Below are 20,862 nucleotides of genomic sequence, written 5' to 3'. Positions count from 1 at the left end.
CAGTGCCAGTCAGTAATGTCTAAGCCCTATTCCTTCCTACCATCCTTTTTCTGTATAATTGTCTATATAGATTGTAAGTTTTCCAGGGCTGGGATCTTTCCTCCAGAAGAGCCTGTAAAGCTCCAAGCACACGTTTAGTTCTGTGGCTTTCTGCCGTGATCAGTGGCCAAAAGGCTTTTCTAGTGCTGAAGGCTGAGTGTAGCCACTGTGCTGTATCTTTACACTCAAACATACTGGCCCAGTTCTGCTCTCACTTATACAGATGCAGCTCCCATTGATTTCATCGTAATGATGGACAGTGTGCAATATACTTTTTGCTCTCACAAGCCAAAGATAACCTCATAACACATACGTGGCAGAGAGTGAAGTGAAGCTAAGAGTGGGATATGCAAAATCATTCGTAAAGCATGAAAATAAAATGTGAACTTTGTTGCCTGGTGTAACACCCATACCAAAAGAAAGTCACTCTGCAGACAAAGCATTCTTGTGTGAACTTTATTTAACACTATAATTGTCATTGTTTTTGCTATTGGTTTAAGGTCCGATGAGTATTGGGTGGATAAGGAATGCAGGGTCAGGACCATAGTGAATGAGGTTTGATTTACTGATAGTTTGCATGATTGGTGTGACGATTAGGGACCAGGCATCCCAGGGGGAGAACAAGGGGTGTAAACCCCAAAGAATAAGCAATTGATTCAACTGATTGTATACAATATTACTGTACTATAAAAGGACATTGAGTGAGGTCTTTTATGAAAGCTGGTGATTAATATCATTGTGAAATGTACATATAAACACTATATTAAGAATTATGGATACTAACTAAGATTATGCTTTAAAGTCTGTGACCAAACAAAGGGGGAAACAGGTTTTCTCCCAGATAGAAGGGAAGGCAGCTATCTAAGTGTCTCCAGTGCATTTTGGAATCAAAACAACAGAAGCCTCATTTACATACAGATCAGCCGGGTGGCGGGAAGTCAACAGGAAGGGAAGACCAGCAGGAGGCCATCCTGACTCTGGGGACAAAACAGTGAGTTTTGGGAAACATAAGCAGAAGCCTTTTTGTCATCCATCACTTAGGGGACATTGAGAATTGTGAGCCTGTGAAAGCTGGATCCCCTCACCTGCAGGGTGAGGGATACTGGTAACTTGATATAAGTAAGAAAACTGCTTAAGCAAAAATTGTAACTTGCTAAGATGAAGTTTGGTCCCAAGAAAGTTTTGTTTGTACCCATCCCAGTCTCTTTTCTCTTGCTGTGTACATCTTAAATTTCTGTTCTTTGTTAATAAACTTATTCTTGTTTTATTACAAAATCATCTCAGTGCTGTGAATTAAAGTGGAGTGTGAGTCTTCAGCTACCCTAACAGGCTGATGTGTGCCACCTCTTAAGGAGGAGGCAGCTAACTTAATAACTTCCATGAGTGCCCAGTGAGAGGGACTGGACTCTGCAGGGAGACGTCCCTGGGGAACTTGGGAATTGGAGTTTACTGATTGTTACCTTCAAGGCAACGTTTGAACTGACACACAGCTTAGCAGCAGAAAAGTTCACTCATGCTAAGGCAGAGCAGAAACACAGGGACTCTCAATTCTGGGTGTCCTAAGCAAGACATCACAATAGGTATTACACAATACCAAGAACAAACCAAATTCTACTTTATCTGCAAAGCAGACTAAAAACTTGAGCAACGGCACTGATAACAAAATATTAGCCCACATCCTCTTCCCACCTGAAGATTCATGATTCAAAAAAAATCTTGCAAAAATTAAAGCTAAGGGCCACAGACACCAGCTGATACAGCATGTGTAGAACATGTGATAGTGAGCAGTGTGAAATTCATTTTTATTTACACTTGTGAACGTCAATGCCCATGAGCTGCCTTTGGATTTGTTTCTGTCAGCTACCAGGGAATTGATACAATTTCCCACATATTCTGAAAATAAAATTGCTCCCATCACTTAAGGGGCTGAATTCTCAGGTGGGCTGCAGCAGTACTCATCACACTTGATGGCAGGGACAAAGATGTCTGGCTATCCTCTGGGATGCTAGAGGCAGCAGGGCATTGAATTGGTCACTCACATTAATTATAGAATTCTCAGTGGCACTTCAGCAACACCCCCAACATGTCCCCTAGACTGGGAAGCTCTGAGGGGTGTATTAGAGCTGCCCAGAGATTCCTCTAACAGGGAATGCTCAGCTGACCATATTTAGGGAAGTTTAAATTAACTTGGCATTGCCAGAAGGGAACAAAAGTGACATAACAAGGCCAGCGATCTCATCGAGTGTCCGTAATGTGTGTATAAAAAAGAAAATCACACATGGTATATATGCATCTGTATATAGACCCAGCACTGCAAAAGACATATACACATAGTAAAGGAGATATTAAATTTTGAATGCCAATCCAAGATAGTTTGTAGTTATGACAGATAGCCATGTATTTTTTTTAGTACATTCTGCTCCATTTTGCATTTAGCTTCCGCTGTACATCTGTAATTGTGGTGCACTTTGTTATATAGAAAAATAGGAGGCACTGATTTTAGGATTGCTGGTCTGCACTACTGGGAGATTGATGCTGCTGCAATCAATGCAGCAGGGGTTGATTTAGTGGGTCTAGTGAAGATCTGCTAAATCGATGGCAGAGCATTCTTTGGTCGACCCCTGTGTTCCAGCTCCCCGAGAAGATTAAGGTAAGTCAATGGGAGAGCATCTCCCATTGATGCAGTGCAGTGAAGACACCGGGATAAGTCAACCTAAGCTACGTTATTCACATAGCTGGAGTAGCGTAATTGTGGTCGACTTACTCCAGTAGTGAAGACAAGCTCTTCGTATTTCTTTTGTATTGGATTTACAAAGTGTATTGTCTTCTCCAGCTTTCTTTACCTTCTCTGGAAAGGTAATGGGGCCTTTATTTAGCGGTTTTCAGAAACTGTACTGGAGACCAGGAGGGTATTCACTGAGCATATTAAACTAAAATCATGTTAAGAAATAGGTAATAGGCAGTGCTATACTGCATCAGATTAGTAGTCCATTTAGACCGATATCCTGTCATGACAATTGTCAGCATGAGATGCTGTAGAAGAAGGTGCAAGAAAACCAATAATAGACAATTATGAACTATACTGCCTATAAAGAGAATTTTTTTTACCCTATCAGTGGCTTATGCCTTGGAGTTTGAGGGCTTATGTTTCTAATTTTTTAAAATCTCATCCAATGTAGCTCTTGAAAGTTCTTATTATCCATATAAATGTAAACCCCTTTTTTTATTTTTGCTTGTTTCATTTTTTTTGTTTTTAATCCCTCTAAGCTCTTGGTCTCAGTGTTTCTTGTGCTAATAAGAATATAATTCTGACCAGTTATAGTTATATATATATAAAATAAACAAATAAAATTTGGCACTTTAAAAGGGCCACTTCCTGAAGCCAAGAACAATTATGAGCAAGCACTGAATTTATTCCTCAGCTCAACCAGAAGTTAGGGGCTTGATGCAGGAACCACTTGGTGAAATCCTATCGTCTGCATAATGCAGGCAATCAGACAATATAATCACAACAGTCCCTTCTGGCCCTAAAATACTTGCATCTGAGTTCCATGGGTGCTGTGTCTGTGGGTTTTTTTTAAAATCCTTTTGTCAGTTTTAAATTTGTTGTCTTTTAATATCATTCAGTACCTCCTTGTTTTAAATATTTTGAGAAATGTAAATAGAGAGCATCCAGCTGATTTTCTCTCTAGTATTCTTTGTTTTCTATAACTCTGCCATGTCCCTTCTTTCTCATCTCCTCACTAAAGTAAATGGTGTCAGTTTTTTCAATCTGTCCTCATGTTGGGAGTCTTTCTATGCCTCTAATCATTTTGGTTGTGTATATCTGGACCCACCTATTTCTGCTTTGTCTGTGTGAGCTGGAGTGTCCAGAATTAAATATAGTATTCCAGGTGAGGGTGTATCATTTATTTAGGTGGTGGCATTATAATATCTTCAGTATTGTCCATAACATTCTACTTCAATTACTCGTATCTTTTGAGCAGAAGGTTTTCATTGAGCAGTTCTACAGTGACGCTCAGGTCTTTCTCCTGAGCGGTTAAAATTAATCAGAATTAGTACTGTGTATGAATTGTTATGATTCTTCTTCCCAGTGTGCAGTACCTGAGGATCACAGGAATTGCCTTACTGGATCAGAACTGTGGTCCATCTAGTCAAGTATCTTATCTCCAACAGTGGCTTACACAGAGGAAAGTTCAATAAACCCTAAAGCAGACAGTTATGAGGTAACGTTCCTCCAGGGAAAGTTTCCTCCTAACCCCTACAGTTACTGTTTGGCTTTATAGTCCTATCAAAACTCCTGTTTGTTAGAACTCTGGATATTCTTCTTGTTCATATAAATGTCAAATCCTTTTTTGAATCTTGCTAAGCTCTTAGCCTCAATGGTAGCTTGTCCTTGTGTTATGAGGCTAAGTGTTCCCAATCTACTTTCTCTAAAGCATTTATTTTTTGTATACTTTTATCATGTATCCTCTTATCTACCTCCTTTCACAGTCTTGCTTGATATGAGAGTTTTTCATGTCTTTAATCATTCTTGCTGTCCATCTCTGATTTTGCTATCCCCTTTTTGTGATGGGGTCATCAGCAATTAACACAATATCCCTAGTGAGGCTCTACCACTGATTTATATACAGGCCTAATATTTTCATATTATGCTCCTTTTAGATGTGTGGCAATTCTCCAAAAAGGGCCAAATTCTTTAATCATGAGTAATTTAATAATTTCAAGTCAACTACAACTTTTGCCACCTCTCTGTTCACCTTTTCTCCAAGTCATTAATAAAGGTGTTATATAACACTGGTCCTGGTACAGATCTTGGGCCACCCTATTGCTGGCCTTTCGTCATGGTAAAAATCCATCATTTATTCCTGCTTTGTTTCTGCCTCTTAGCTAGTTTCCAATCCATAATGGTATTTTACACTTCATCCTATGATTACTTAATTTCCTTATTACACCCCCTTGGTGAGAGACTTTGTCAATGGCTTTTTGAAAACCCAAATCAATTTTATTAGCTATTCTCTTTAATTTACTATTTTGTTGACACACTTAAAGAACTTTAACATATTGGAGAGACACCCTTTTCTTTTACAGAAGCCATGCTGGTTTGGCTCTATCATATCATGTTCATCTAACTGTTTAATAGTTCTGTTTATAATTATTATTTCAACCAATATACCCCCAATGAAGTATACTGGCTTATACTGGTTTATAATTCCCTAGATCAGCCCTACAGCCTTTCTCAAAATAGGTGCAACATTTGGTACCCTGTAGTAGAGTAGCTGATTTTAATAAGAGCAACATGGAGTTGTGCACATCTGTAACTGAGCACAGACAATTGTCCAGTGTTTCCACGTGGTCATCATCATGCCCTAATTAACTTTATATGCAAACAGATGACACCAGTATTTAACACACATGTCGAGAAACACTTTTACCCATAGACCTGATTCTTACTAATTTCAGGTTTCAAAGTAGCAGCCGTGTTAGTCTGTATTCGCAAAAAGAAAAGGAGGACTTGTGGCACCTTAGAAACTAACGAATTTATTTGACCATAAGCTTTCGTGAGCTACAGCTCACTTCATGAAAGCATGAAAGCTTATGCTCAAATAAATTTGTTAGTCTCTAAGGTGCCACAAGTCCTCCTTTTCTTTTTACTGATTTCAGTGGCTTATTCATATGTTTATTTTTAAGCTCGTTTTTTGTTGGAAACTTCTCAACCTCATTTGGTGTCTTTTTTTTCTTGCATTCGCTATTGCCAACATAGAATTCCAATTCCTCCACTCGAGTTCTGCCTCTACCAACCAGTGACCCCCGCAAACAAATGGATTTAACTGTCCTGCTTTACCCCTTTTATTTTCTTAGTAACTCTCTGATCATTAATTGCAGCAGTATTTAAATCTTGTAAAGTCTGACTTTCAGGGCAAAGGGGTTCAGGGTTCTTAATTATTCTAATCCTTCCTCCTATATTGATGTGGAATTGTTGTGATTGCAGAATCAGATTTCCTCTTAGAGGTGCATGGGACAGTTAGCTGACAGGACTATAATTGAATTTCCAGCGTATGCCGGTTGGTTAATTTTTTTCACCCTTTATTCAGGGGCTTGTTGCTATCTCCTTACTGTGGTTCTAGTTTGTGGTATATTCCATTATATCTGAATGAAAAATGAATTCATTTTCTCACTTGCTGTACAGGGCAATGGAGGACTAAAAATCAAGGTAGACTTCATGTAGAGAGAGAACAATGCAATACTAATGCCCTGGAGGGAATGGAGTGATTTTATTACTACTTGGTTATACATTACAAAGGTTTATGGGAAACAAGCTCCCCCCAGTCCACATGCACAGCTCCCATTGGTGCAGTGGACTGAGAGCATCATATGACAGTGCATAAATATAGTCAGACAAAAGTGAATCTACAATAATATCACCTTGCTACTGTATGAAGTTTTGTTGTAGCCATGTCGGTTCTAGGATATTAGCGAGACAAAGTAATATCTTCTATTGAACCAAATTCTGTTGGTGAGAAAGACAAGCTTTTAAGTTACGCAAAGCTCTTCTTCAGGTCAGGGGTAGCTTGAAAGCTTGTCTCTTTCACCAACAGAAGTTGATCCAATAAAAGATATTACCTCACTCACCTTGATAATGGGCAGACCTGTTTGAAGTCCAGGTCACATCAGTTTAGTTTTTGGATCAAACCCTATTTTTACTATAGTCAGCACAAAAGAAACAATGTAGCAGCAGAAAAGCAAGTGCTTCCTAGTCTACCTTGAGCATCCTCAGCAAAATTACCTGCTACACTCTCATTCTAGAATCCTTTTGACAGTAATCGTATCTGAAGTAGAAAGAGCACAGCCTGACTCTCAGAGACCATGCTGAAGTTGCAGGGCTGGCAGCTGAGAAAACCTTGTTAGACTTAGAAATGGACATTAAAAATATGGCTGTGGACTGTATGCATGGTAATTCCATGATAGTAGCTGCAGCAAGTCTTCCTGGTCTCCTCCATGCTGCCTCACCTGCCACCATGCCCAGAAGCCCTCCTGCTCTCATGGTAATTCTGGCAGTTGGGAGCTGCCCAGACAAAACTACCATTCATATTGCAACTCCTTAACATAGCATGGAAACCAGTGAGACAAAATAACTCTCATCCACTAAGATGTCATCTTTTAGAGTCACTTCGGGTACAGTGATTACAGATCTTCAGTGACAGGCAGCCCTTTTGTTAATCTTTTACAGCCACATCTACAAGAAGAATCATGATATGACCAAAACTCGGAAAGCAAAAACCGAACAGCTTCTGAGAGTCGATGATCATGATTTCACCATGAGGCCGGCTTTTGGAGGTAGGAATATTGTTCTGTCTATTTTTCAGTTCATTTGTTTTGGGAAAATATCTCTGAGCCAGATTGTTCTCTCCTACCTCTGTGTAAGGTGAAAAGAGCTCCAATACCTTCAGTGGATACTCCACGGTAACTGTAGCAGACTATGGGCTCCAGTTCTCCAAGAGAAGAGACAGACTCCTTTCTATCGCTAAACTCTCCTTCAGCTGAGTAGTGCTTCCAAGAGCATGGATCTGGACCTTTTCTTAAATAATATTTCACTCTGCTTGGTAACTGTGTCTAGAAGGGAAGAACAGCTACAGTTATTAGTGGGATGTTTATTTCTAGTTGTGAAAAAGGCTCATGATGAGCTTCTGAGTTGACATGATTAAATTATAAAATAATTAAACAGATAAATCATCAGCCAGGTCACTCTGCATGCTCACAGAAGAACTGGAATAGTTTTGTCAGGCTGTAAACCTGATTTCTCATAACCTTGTACAACGACATAGGAGGAGGAGGAACCAGGCCCACCGATACCTTTCCATCCTTTTCTCAACCCATCAACCACAGGAATTTGCTTAGGAGCCACCCTCTTGATGCTAAAGGATGATCCCTGCTCACTATTGCAGATGTCAGTCATGGCAGCAGTGGCAATGTCAGCCCTGAAGTAATCCTCCCTATAGCTGGGTCTAACCCAGACAAGCTATGGGGGAAAAAGAAGAGCAGGTGAGGGGAGAAGCTGCTGCAGAGGGCAGAAAGTTAGTTCCTGCCACCACATATCAGGAGCCAGCAGATCAAAGATGCCCTCCCACCCCCCAGTCTTCCTAACAGACAATTGGGTTCTGGAAAGCAGATCCTGTCCTCTTTCAAGTGGCTACCAGGCTAAGGTGATCACATGTCCCTAAAAATTGGGAATGTTCTGGTATTTTGCCCTGCTCCACTACTCAAACTGATTCCCTAGCCCTGTAAGTCAGCGTCAGTCCTCCACCTCCTTAATGCAGGGTCCTTAAAGGAGGGAGGACAAGAGGTAAAGCTTTTTAGCTATAGAAGTTCTCCTGTAGCTGCTTCTGGAACAGCAGCTTTCCTGGATATCTGTTCTTCTCCTGCTTCCAAGCAGGAAGCAGTGGTGTAAAACACTGGCTGCATGCATGCAATGATGTATCCCCTCTGATGGCTGGCTTCAGTGATTATAACAAGCCTATTACTTATCTATAGCTACAGGAGTTCTGTGGGCTGTGTTTTGGTGCTGAAAGGTTTGGGTTGGCTGAATCCCACTACTGATGAAAATGAAAGGGCAGAAGTAAAATGCTAAAACTGGAAAAAAAATAAACCACCTGGGGTTGTGCTGCTAACGACCCTCCCAGGACTGAGGAGGGCAAGTTCAGATACGCATGGCTGTGTGAACTGCCTTTAAAATGGAGACACACTGTACTGATAATTTAGGCAAAACAGGCCAGGCATTCCTGACACAATATGGCACAATATTACCAGAGGAAACAAGGGCAAAGGACTCCAGCACAGACATGTATTTACCACATGCTCACATTAGAGCACATAATCTGAAAGGCTGTGCTGACTGTAATCTATATTCCTGTCTTGCTGTGACTGAAGTGGTTGGTAATCATAGCCCTATTATTCAGTATTATATTAAAATACTAATTAAACATCAGAAGGAAAGTAGACAAAAATAACATTAAGTATGGTTGTATTCCAAAAACAGAATGTAAAATGTCACTGTAGGACCCATGTTTATCTCCCAATGATTCCAGATCAAATTTATGCAGTTTACAAGTAATAGTTCAGGATACACTCAGATAGCAAATCTATTGTGTAAGCAGATGCTGTATTGTAGCTCTGTTCAGAACCTGAAATGAGTACATAATGCAGCAGCCTCTTGGTTAAGTGGAGTATTTCACTGTCAGCACATGACCTGGACTTCTGACTGGCTGCCTGTAGGTTTCCTAACGGAGTTGAAAGTGTTGATTTTGACCTTAAAAGCCCTACGTTGCCTGAGACCTGAGTGTTGCCAGCTCTCATGATTTTATTGAGTCTCATGACATTTGCTGTTTTTACTTAAAACCCCAACTTCTGGAGTCATGTGTTTACATGAGAATCTCCGCTTTCATGGAAGAAAAAAAAAAAGGCAGTAAGCGTCTAGCCACTGTGGTAGGAAAGAAAAGCCTGCAAACGTGATCTAAGTGCACCTTAAAGGCTCAGATACTGGAATGCAAATAAAGAATTAAGCATCTTTTATAGTTAAAAATCTTAGGATTTTCAAGCTAGCCTCATGATTTTTGAACACTTGAAGTAGACAGTACAGCACTGACTCTCTCTCGTGGTACTGCTACAAGTGTGATGAAGAGTATGGCTTGGCTTGGAATCTCCTTGTTTTACACAAGAGGGAGCGGCTGGTAGGGTATTCTCCTGACCAAGGCCCTCTACTTTGGATCCGTTCTCCTCACTTGGTCGGAAATAGCCTGAATCAAGTGATCTCCAGGGGATGTTCTTTCTGGCTGGGCATACGGCTGGGCTGCTATGTATTTGGTGTGGAAGGGTTGTGGGGAGGCTGAAGGGCAGACATTTTGTTGTGCTCTGGGCCGAAGGGCTAGGTTTTATGGGATCTGCTGCTATTTTTATATTGTATTTCCTTCTGTTGTTGTATTTTTAATATTTTATCAGGGTACCCGGAGCCTGAGAGAGTTGTTTCTTTGCAAGTTTCACACCAAAATAAAGGAAGGCGTGTTTACATTCTTGTAACTCTAATACAGTGTATTTTAAATATTTTACCCATTTTAACAGAGTATTTTAAAAAAAACACACACAATCCTGCAAGATCCTAAAAACCTGAAGCAGTTTTTGCAGTTTCAACCCAACGTTCATCAACTTAATGAGCAGACTATTTGGAAGCTGCATTTGCAGAAGTTTCAGAAAATTGCACTTTCAGCTTCGGAGATGAGTTTCTGAATGCATCTTGGCGGGAGGCGGGGGATGGGTGGGGAGACCATGTTTCTGTAATTTCTGCTGAAAACAATGACCTCTCACAAAGGCCTTCTTTGAATTAGCAAAATTACCCAAGGCTGACAATGGGTGTCAGCAAATGGGTGCAGCTGAACAGGGTTTAACTGTATATGGCTAAGAACAAACCTTGGCAACAACTTAATTAGATTAGACTGTCCGCTATGTAAGCACAAATCAAATGCAACCAGACAACTTTGTGACAGCAACTGGATGTTTTAGGTTCCTGTGGTATCTAAAATCTTGTCGTGTATATTTCTAGTGACCTAAAATAAATCATATAGAAAAAGATTAGGAAAAAAGTAGAGTAAATTAACTGGATATATATTTTTCTTTTGTAATGTTATACATAATAAAATCATAGGGCCTCATTCACCACTGCATCACTCCAACAGAGTTATACCAGTGTAAAACTGAAATCAATGGGGCCTCATTCTCATATAATCTCATATAAGCTAAGGCCCTTTTACACTGGGTGTAACTGTAATCTGTGCCCACTGTAAGGCCCTTTTACACTTCCAGAGTGTTGTAAAGGAGCTTTAGTGTAAAAAAGAATCAGGCAAAAGAGCAGAGTAACATACTGTGAATCAGGCCTATAACTTTTTCCAAATGAAAATGATGACTGTCATCTCAGCAAAAACCCAAATATAAATATTTTACAAGGAACCTAGGCAGTAGTATTAGATTGTAGTGAAATCATGTGTCATGTAGCATGTTTGTAAAACCTGAGAAAAATGAGCAAGAGTTATACGAGGAGAGATTGGGGAAGAATATCAGAAGGATGGTGAAGTACCCAAGAAAAGTTATCACTGTGAAGCGCTAGAGCAGACGTTATGTAAATTGTGTTATTAACAGCCCAACTGTCATAGTTAAGTCTCGCCTGATGTCAACCCATTAGTTACAGCTAGTGGGTAAAGTGATAATGACAAAGATTGGTGCTTTACTAATGTTCTATGCAGCCTCCTTCCGTCCTAAAATAGATTTAATTTTTTCTGACCCTTTTGGAGTTCTCTCCATGCCGGTGACCTCACTCAAGCCAACAGATGTTCAGGTATTATTTACAAATATTAATTTTTAAAGATTATGTAAATGTTTTTAGTTGTGCTCTCTTCTTTAAACACCCATTTTAAGCATTTCATCTATGATGCTTCATATTTTACAGGGAGCCTGTGAATAAGCAGCTTTAGTTGATACTCAGAATAGCTGTGCCTCCTTTCCTAGGAAACAACCTAATGCTTCATGTTATCCTTATCCATATAGACTGTCCACTAGATCTTGCTGTACTTGTTGAATGATACTTTTATCAGCACCTATGGACAGCTGGGTGACTGAAGCCCTAAATGGCTCACATAGGGTTAGTGTCAAAGGTTAGGGTGAAACTCACTTCTTCTGCAACGATGATCCAGCAGTAAGATGGGAAAACGCACAAACAATCCCCCCTCTCTCCTCCCGCCCAGTGCAGTGATACTGAATCTACTGAATGTAGCCTGTGTCTGCACTTAATTGGTTGTCTCTGTTTTAGGGCTAAGCCCATATGTGCTGAGCACCCACAGTTTTTGGTTGTCTTTAATGCCTCTCAAGACCAAACCCATAGACTAAGAGGAAATGTTGCCACTGCATTGTTAGTTCAAGGTATAACTTGAGTGTTAATCACTGTAACCCAACTCCCATCCCCACACACAAATCTCCAGCTCGGGGTAAGTGGCTTTATCATTGAGCTAGCTAGTTGGGGGAGAAGATGGGGCTGAAGCTCAAGTGTCACTGAAGCTCAAGTACTATTGGGGAGTAAGTGGGGAGTCAGCTTAAGTTTCTTGAGGCACGGACTGTACAAGGCCACTGTTTAACCAACAAAAAATAAATAGGAGTTTATGGGGTGTACAGAATCACCAGAGTCTGGTCTGCAGCTCAGACACATCGGATCTTATAATGTGGTCTCCCAGATTTGTTTTTTTCTATCACGATTTGAACAATTGCCCTGAGTGCCTTCCATTTTTGTCTTTTTATTCTGGAGCTCTTTAGATCAGGCTCTAACTATGTTGGTACAGCACTTAGTACAATAAGTCTCTTACCTTTGTGGAGGCCTTTAGCTACTACCACAGTATAAATAATAATAAAGTGTTATAACTGCTTCTCACTCCTCTCTGAACCTGGATTGATCTCATTTGCATAGCCACCATTTTGGCCTCAGAATGAGACTTAACTTGCAAAATGCATGTCAGGAAAGATGTATCAAGCTCATTTTAGTCATGTGGGATTTTTGTCCTCACAGTCCACTGCTGCTATCTCACTTTAACAATTGAAAGGCAGATGACGAGAAAGAGACTGATATCAAAGGAAACTGACAGAACGCTGAGCTTTTGAACTCTATGGCAGAGTCTGAAATTAAAGGGAAATTACAAAATCTTCATTTTGGAGCTGGCAGAACAGCAGATTGCAAATACTGACTTCAGGCAACTTCAACACAGCCCACTCCTTCCTGTCTTCTAAGGCATTCAGTAGGATTGTACCCATAAAAAAATCACAGTAGCTTATATCACATGAGTACCTACCACAAAACTCTGCTATTCAGAGAACTAGCCTGAACCTTGTGCCTTCTAAACTGCATCCCAGAGAGGGTGTTTTATACAACAAGATGTCCGAGGATGTGGGTGAGACTTGAAGAAAAGGAGCTCGAGACTAATCTGAAAATGTCTTTCTGTCCTTGAATGCTGACGGTGTCCTCGAGAGTTTTCCAGGTTTTGTTTTCCTTCCCAAGTGGCAAACCACTCCTTGGATCACAGCCCAATGCCCTGGGAATAAGGTATCTGAACTTTCCCTTGCTTCTTTCAGATTCACCTACAATAAGCTGCTCCATAGTTTTTTTTTTTTTACCTACTCTTCAATGAGTTCCATTCATTATTCAAAAAAACAACAACGAGGAATCCTTGTGGCACTTTAAAGACTAACAAATTTATTTGGGCATAAGATTTCGTGGGTTAAAACCCACTTCATCAGATGCGTGGAGTGAAAAATACAGTAAGCAGTATGTATATTACAGCACATGAAAAGATGGGAGTTGCCTTACCAAGTGGGGGGTCAGTGCTAACGAGGCCAATTCAATCAAGGTGGAAGTGGCCTAGTCTCAACAGTTGACAAGAAGGGGTGAATATCAACAGAGGGGAAATTACTTTTTGTAGTGCTAACGAGGCCAATTCAATCAATGTGGACGTCACCCATTCCTAACACGGGTACCACTCTGAAATTCATTATTCAGGTTGCATACCACTTAGGCCATTTGTGATGAGGTTCCTATTTGAATCTGTATTTAGAACCTGAACTCCATCTGGATAAGAAACTGGACCCAAAGCCCAGATCTGAACATCCCTGAATTTTGGGTATGTTCAGACCCAGATAAGAACTTTGTGGTTCAGGCCAATTTGCATTCTAAAAAAAACCCTGCGATACAAATGTCAAATGCTGTCTTCTGAGCTATCCTACTATAAGTCTTAGCCTGCTCCAAGGATAGCTCCAGCATGAGACCTGGAAATCTGCATGGTTCCAATTCAGCAGTTCCTTAAGTATGTGCCTCACTTTAAGCCTGTGAGTAGTCCCACTGAAGTCAGTGCTCCTGTGCTTAAAGTCAGACACGTGCTTAAGTAACTTGTATCAGGGCCTATACATACAGCAATCAGAGAAGATACATTGGTGTGGTTTAAATCCGATTTCAGTTGCCATATACCACAGTCTTTAGCATTACACTGATCAGCTGAGAGACGGGGGATGTTGAAACCCTAAATTGCAGTAAACCCATGCAGAGGCTGGAAGGTGAGTCTCAGTTATTTTTACTGCTGCACATTAATGATTATTCTTGAATTGGAGCTGTGTGAAAATAGTAAATAGTTTTCATGATGAAAATACAGTTTTTGTGAAGGCCATTTTGTGGTCCCAAAATTTCTCTTTAGGCAACATTTTGTGTGTGTGTGAAATGTCAGTTTTCACATTGAAACCCGGTAAATTTCACACATTTTGATGTGAAAGCTGATTTTTGTTTAAATTAATTCTAAATTTTGAGGACTCCACCCCCCTCACCCCAATGTGTAGGAAGCATTTTATAAAGCAGGACCAGCAGTGTGAAACTGAAATAAGTGGAGGGACTTAGTTTGGAGTTTTTAGAAACAGATTCATTAAATCACCTCTTGGGGGCATCTTGCTTTCTCTGCTTTGTGAATGAATCCAAGGCTGGAGCCTTGGCTCTGAGACTGTCCCCACTCACAGGTCTCCAAGCCCAGGCTTCAGCCCAAGCCCAAACAGTTACACTGAAATTTTAGCTCTGCAGCCTGATCCCCGCCAGCCCAAGTCAGCTGATTCAGGCCAGCAGCAACCATGCTTCTATCACAGTGGAGCTGTACCCTTAGTGCCTAACTGCCATTGATTTCCATAGGAGTCGGGCACCTAAGCACTTTTGGGATGCTCAGATATTACAGTAACGTGGGCCATATCATACTTAACATAGATAGATCGGCTGGCTTATAGCTGGAGCTATAACAATTGACACCAGCTGAGGTTCTGCTTCCAGAATTCAGTCTCCAGGATTGTTAATCTGGCATCTTTCCAGAGCTCCAAAATTCAATCAACATTTTAAAAATAAAATGTAGGGAATTTAGCGCTCGTGAGCCAGGCACAGTACGGTGCTGTATACATTTCTCCACGGAGTTTTGCCAGCTGAAATTAATCTGGGGCTGCAGCTATTTTCACTGTTCCCATCCTGGACCTGGTTTAACAGCAACTGCCTGTTGTTGGAACTGTGAAGTGGTTTTGTGATGTACCAGATCCGGGATGAAATCAGTGGTCTTTTTTCAATTCTGACCTAACTCAGAATTTGAACCCAGATCTCTGAAGGTGCAAAGAGAACCAATGAGAATCTCATGGTCTCTTACAAACCCTTGTGTTTCAGCGGAGTTGCAGCGTTAAAAAAAATGAGCACATCCATTGTCTCAGGGGTTGCGTCAAGAAAAGTTGGTTTGAAGATGAATTAGAGAGCTATATTAAAATAGCACCTAAGATGCCCCAGGGCTCTTTAAGCTGTCTGTTAATAAATGTCTCACTTGTTCAAAAAGCCCAGTGGCTCACAATGCATCATAAGCCTGCTACAGCCAGACCCAAACAAATTCCTTAAACAAAGCAACACAAAGGAGCAGACATGCAAACTTAAAGCCCTGATTCTGCAGTCACTTGTGCACATGCTAAACTCTAGTCACTTAAGTAGCCCTACTGATGTCAATGAGACTACTTGGTTAGTTTAGCACGTTAAGTGTTTGCAGGCTAAGATCCCAAGCCTCTCCTTAAGCCTAAAGCCTCAATCCTGCAAACAGTTAAGCACATGAATAAATTTATCCACAGGAGAAGTCTCACTTAAATTATTGCTCCCATTTACTTCAATGAGAATGACAGGTGCCCAACACCTCTGAAAATCAGGTACTTCCTTGTTGCTATTATTTATATTGCAATAGTGCCCACAGACCCGAATTGGGCTCAGTGCCCAGTTGTGCTAAGAACATATATGTCGACATGGGCCCTGATGAGTTAGGTGCCTAAATATAGATTATGCACCCAAGTTTGAAAATTTTGTCCAGAGATATAGACATCTAGGGGCAGATCTACAGGTCTACACTACTGCTTAGGTCGATCTAACTTACGTGTCACAGGGGTGTGAAAAAGACACTCTCCTCCCCCGCTCCCCCCCCCGAGCGACACAAGTTACAGTGACCTAAGTGCTGCCCACACCACCGGTGCTATGTCAGCAGGAGACGCTCTCCCACCGACATAGCTTTTGCCTGTCTCAGAGATGGAGTAATTATGCCGATGGGAGAGCGTCCCCCATCAGCACAGAGCATCTTCACCAGACGTGCTGCAGTGGTGCAGCTGATGTAGTGCTTCTCGCGTACACCTGCCCCTAGGGTATTTACAGTAATAAGCCACAAGTGCAGTTATGTTTGAATAATGTAGTGCTCTTGTATTAAATGAAGATCACGTTCTACAATAACAGGACAAGCCCCTCTTCCTTCCTTGCATTACCACTGACCCCATTAGAGGGGGAGGGAGAGGTGGGAAAGAGGGCTTATCCCCTCCCAGCTCTATACCTCCCCCAGCTCCCTTTCAATAGAGAGATTTTCTGTGTTTGCTCCTCGTTAGTGGCAGTTGGTGGGGAATTTGGCTAAGCATCTGGAGCCCTGGTGGTTGAACAGTTTAGTTTGCGGAGAGACAGGATTAAAAATGTAGTCGTTTCCTAATGATCACCAGGATTAGTCAGACCAAAAATCTCTTGACATCTTTCTATGACTGATCAACAGCTGTTTAATTCAACAGTATGTTCTGTAGCCACACTGACCTTTAAGAATACCCAGGGTTTGTTGTTGCAGTTTGAAGAGAGTATTTGTTGCTGGATTTTTGTTTTGCTTTAAATAGTGTAAGTAATTAATATGCAGTTCTTCACCAAGTGTGAAAAATGTACGTTGATCTAAATTTTGAAGAGCCATGAGCAAAAACCCTACAGTCAGAAAGTCTTGAGACATTGCTATATGTTAGTTTCGCCTTACAGCGTTACATGCAGAATTCTTGAATTTTTGGCACATGTAAACCAGCATAAAGAAAATTGGGATTTGGTTAAAATCAGCCTGTGGGAAGTTCACATAGCTTTAGGTATTGGAGTGTCATCGACTACGGAAGGACTGTGAGAACTGGTTATTAAGTAACATAAATCCATGTGGGTAATTCAAGGCACGGAGTTAATGTAACAACCAGAGCTGATTTCCAAACTAGTGTATGGGGTTTGGCAGCTTTGCTATGCAGTTTCTTAGACTCTCACTACTCTATTATAAATTGATGTGCAAATCAGTTTTTTCAAGCCCCGAAGTAGGGAAGAAATAATGGCAAAGAACTGGACAAGAATATGACATATACTTTTTGCATATTACGTTGCCACGATAATCAGAAATATACTGATTCTGTGATCAGGAAGGGAAAATGGATAGATTCATCCAAAGGAAGTGGATCTAGACTGTTGGACACTTGTCACGCTCTGGAATAATGAATTTAGTGAGAAGAGTTGAACGGTATCACGTGATTGTTCAGAACACAGAGACCAGAGGATTGAGTGGTGTAAGCCAACGATAGCTAACATAATTGCCTGAATAAACAATCCCCTCTGCTGAAGAAATCAGTGTGTTTTGCAGGATGTTTGTTCTAATTTTCCTGTTAATGAGATCTCTTTATATAGAGAGCTTTTAATCAAGAAATGCAATGAGTTGTTTTCCTAGCTCTGCCTCAGACTTTCTGTGGTCTTGGACAAATCATCTAATCTCTCTTTGCCTTAGTTTCCCAATTTATAAACATGGTGATAATGTATTCAGACTAATCAAAAAAATGTTTGCCTGGCATGTGTGTATACATAGGTAATAAATATACATCTATTGTTAAAATTCCATAGTATTGTACAGGGAGACTTCATGTTCCAGAGCACAAATATCATGTAATTTTTACTCATACAATCACTGTAGTGTATTGATTTACATAGTGATGTGGAGAGACATGGAATTTAAATGAAAATTACAAAGTATATGCAAAATAAATGTGTGGACAACATCACAGTCTTGCCTGTCACTTAACCCTGTAACCTGGGTGTGGTCTTTGACTCAGCCTGGATGCAAGGATCTAGAGACAGGTCTGTGTCTAAATCTTGCTGATTCTTTCTGCATAACATCTCTAAGATATGGCCTTTCTCACCATCTACACAGCCATAACTCTCGTCCAGGGTGGTGTTTCATTTCAATTACTGCAACATCCTTCTCTCTGGCCTTGACAAACACAATCTCACCCTTCTTGTCTTCATTCAGAACGCTGCTGCAAAGATAATTTCTTAGCCCATCACTTTGATCACATCAACCCCACCATACTGAATCCCTCCACTGGCTCCCCCTTTCTTTGTCACATCAGACATAAGCTACTTGCCTTCACTTTCAAGGCCCTTTGTGGCCTATTCCCAATTTACCAATCATCTCTTATTTGTTACTGAGGTGGCGACTCCGACCTCCTATCAGCCCACGATGCCTTCCTCCATCATCCACTGGTTAAATTTTCAAAAAGCACCTTCATGCTTTCTCCCAAGCTCCCTTCATGTTTGGGAGGAGCTCCCCATAAACATCTACAAAGCTACCTCATTATCCTCCTTCAAATCCCACCCATAAAACTGTCCTTGGCCATGATGCCTACAAAACACTTGACAAAGTTTAGGCCACTGGTGTGCTGAGAGCATCGCCTGTCTTGATGAACAGAAATGTCTCATTGTTTCCTGGTGCTCTCCCATCTGACTGTCTGTATCCACCTGTTGTCTCCTGTTTTATACTGAGATTGTAAGCTCTTTTGGGGCAGGGACTATCCTTTGCTCTGTGTTCGTACAGTGCTTAGCACAATGGGGTCTGGGTCCATGATAAGGGCTTCTAGGGGCTATGGTAATACAATTAACTAATAGTAATAATTCCTGTTTCTCATAAATTGGAGTGCAGGCTACATGGGAATTCAAACCCATTTGATTAATTTCACTAGTTCTCTGCTACTAAGTCAAACTAACCACACCATCTGCATTTCTGTACTATTCTTCACCTCTTTGCTACCCCACCTCCAGCTTCCCCTTATCTGTATCTTCACTCCCCTTCTCCATCACCTTGTTTCACTCACTCCATATGCTTGTGCGCTCCTGCAGGCTCCCATCTCCTTCATCGTCTCATTACCTCAGTTCTGCACACGTGCTGAAGAGAGGGAAAAGAAGAAAAACAATGATAATTGCCATTAACTTCGGTAGGAATCTGTCTGAGAAAAGCAGAGTAAACATTTCTACTGAAGCCAGTAGAAGTAACTGAAGTCAATTTTACTCAGACTTTCCCTCAGTAAAATTTGAGTTAAGGACCTCAGGATTTGGGCTTGCAGGTTTAATTATTTTTCATCTTCTCCCTCTCTATCTATTCCAGTCACTCCTTTATCATTACCTCAGGATCTTGCTCTTACTTAACTATGGGGGTGAGAGGAAGCAAAAAGAGAGTAATCAATGTAAGAATATGATAAAACCACTCTAAGTCCTCCCCTCCTCATGACTCCCAAATGTGTCCATCTTAAACTGAACCCTCAGAGAGGGGCTTTCTTTATTTTGGGTTTTGTAATGTATCAAAAACACAACAAATTGAACCGTTAGGGGTTGCCCTGGCACTTGGATAACCGCCATTTATCTCAGAGAAAAACTGAGCCCTGGATGCACAAAAGTGAAAAAGATGATACACAATTAGAGAACAGCACTATTATTTCATTTTCAAGAGAGGTGTAGAGCAAGAGAGGGGTAAATGTAAATTTACGTTCCCTTTCCTCCAAGCTGCTGTTCTTTCTTTTGTCGGTATTTTATGTTCAGGCACGCATGCGAACTGCAGCAATAAACATGAATTTTATGTGAAGCTCCTACCACACTGGTGGGATCCAATGTGAAGTACTGTGAACCATCAGCTTCTTTTTCTTTTCATGCAAGATTACACTGGTAAGCCCTTCATGACAGGGGTTCTCTCTTTTCTGTTAGTACAGAGCCTGGCACAACAGGTCACCCAGTTAGTGCCCAAAAGCCACTGTCCTACCATAATATACGTATTTAGTAACAATAAATAATAAATGCTTTCCACAGCAAAAGCCAGATTGCACCTCTACCCTAAGGACAGTCTAGTGCTGCTGTTGGCACTAGAAATTTCAAAGGGTTTGGGGACATGGTCCTGACCCCTTCCACAGTAACCAGCAAAGCTGAGCAGGTGGGAGTTGGACATAGGGACAGTTGTCACCATGTCTGCTCTGTGTCCCTGGAGTCTTTCTGGCTGAGTTGTCTACAATGCCTCCGGGGAATCCTGCTGCTGCACGATCCCAACAAAGGAAGCGGTTTTGCCACCATATAGCCCCGAATATACAAAGACCTAGAGGGATGGATGGATAAACAACCAAATATATTTGCATGATCATAAGATAACTTGATCCTTGAGATATTTAATTAAAGTCAGTTCACTGCTGTCTGAATTAAGGCTTTCTGAAAGTCAGACACCAAGAGTTTAATATTATATAATCCCTCCTTCTGCTATGTCATCTAATGTAATATTATTATGCCTGCTTCTATGTCAGATCTAAATCCCTAAGGCACTTCGTTATTCTGCTCACATAAGGTTCAGCATAAAGCTGTGTATAAGAAAATGAATTAATTTAAAAGACCTCCCTTACTGTCATACTCAGAGCAGTGATCTTTTCTAACAAACAGGCTGGAGAGACATATCATAGGGTCAACTAAATGAATATTGTTATAGTGAATGTATGCCGTCTAGCCAAAGATATCAAGGGAATTAATAAAAAGACTATTATTATTCATTCATACCATGGCCCACAGTATAGCATCCCTACATATTTGAGCAAAGAAGACTTTTTAATGGACATTAATTT

The 20,862-nt window shown here is 40.8% G+C and overlaps 1 protein-coding gene across 1 annotated transcript in view; it reads left to right on the top strand.

Moving 5' to 3' along the window:
* LOC144262044 (gamma-aminobutyric acid receptor subunit rho-2) overlaps positions 1 to 20,862 on the top strand; it is a 65,749-nt gene that overhangs the window by 9,691 nt on the left and 35,196 nt on the right. Inside the window, exon 2 of the mRNA XM_077811672.1 lies at positions 7,271 to 7,377. Within this exon, the coding sequence (XP_077667798.1) occupies positions 7,271 to 7,377 (107 nt within the window). The remainder of the gene's footprint in view (positions 1 to 7,270; positions 7,378 to 20,862) is intronic.

Source organism: Eretmochelys imbricata, chromosome 3 (genome assembly GCF_965152235.1).
Source record: "Eretmochelys imbricata isolate rEreImb1 chromosome 3, rEreImb1.hap1, whole genome shotgun sequence".
Taxonomy (NCBI): domain Eukaryota; kingdom Metazoa; phylum Chordata; order Testudines; family Cheloniidae; genus Eretmochelys; species Eretmochelys imbricata.
Note: the sequence above shows the minus strand (reverse complement) of the source record. Positions and strands in the feature narration are given on the sequence as shown.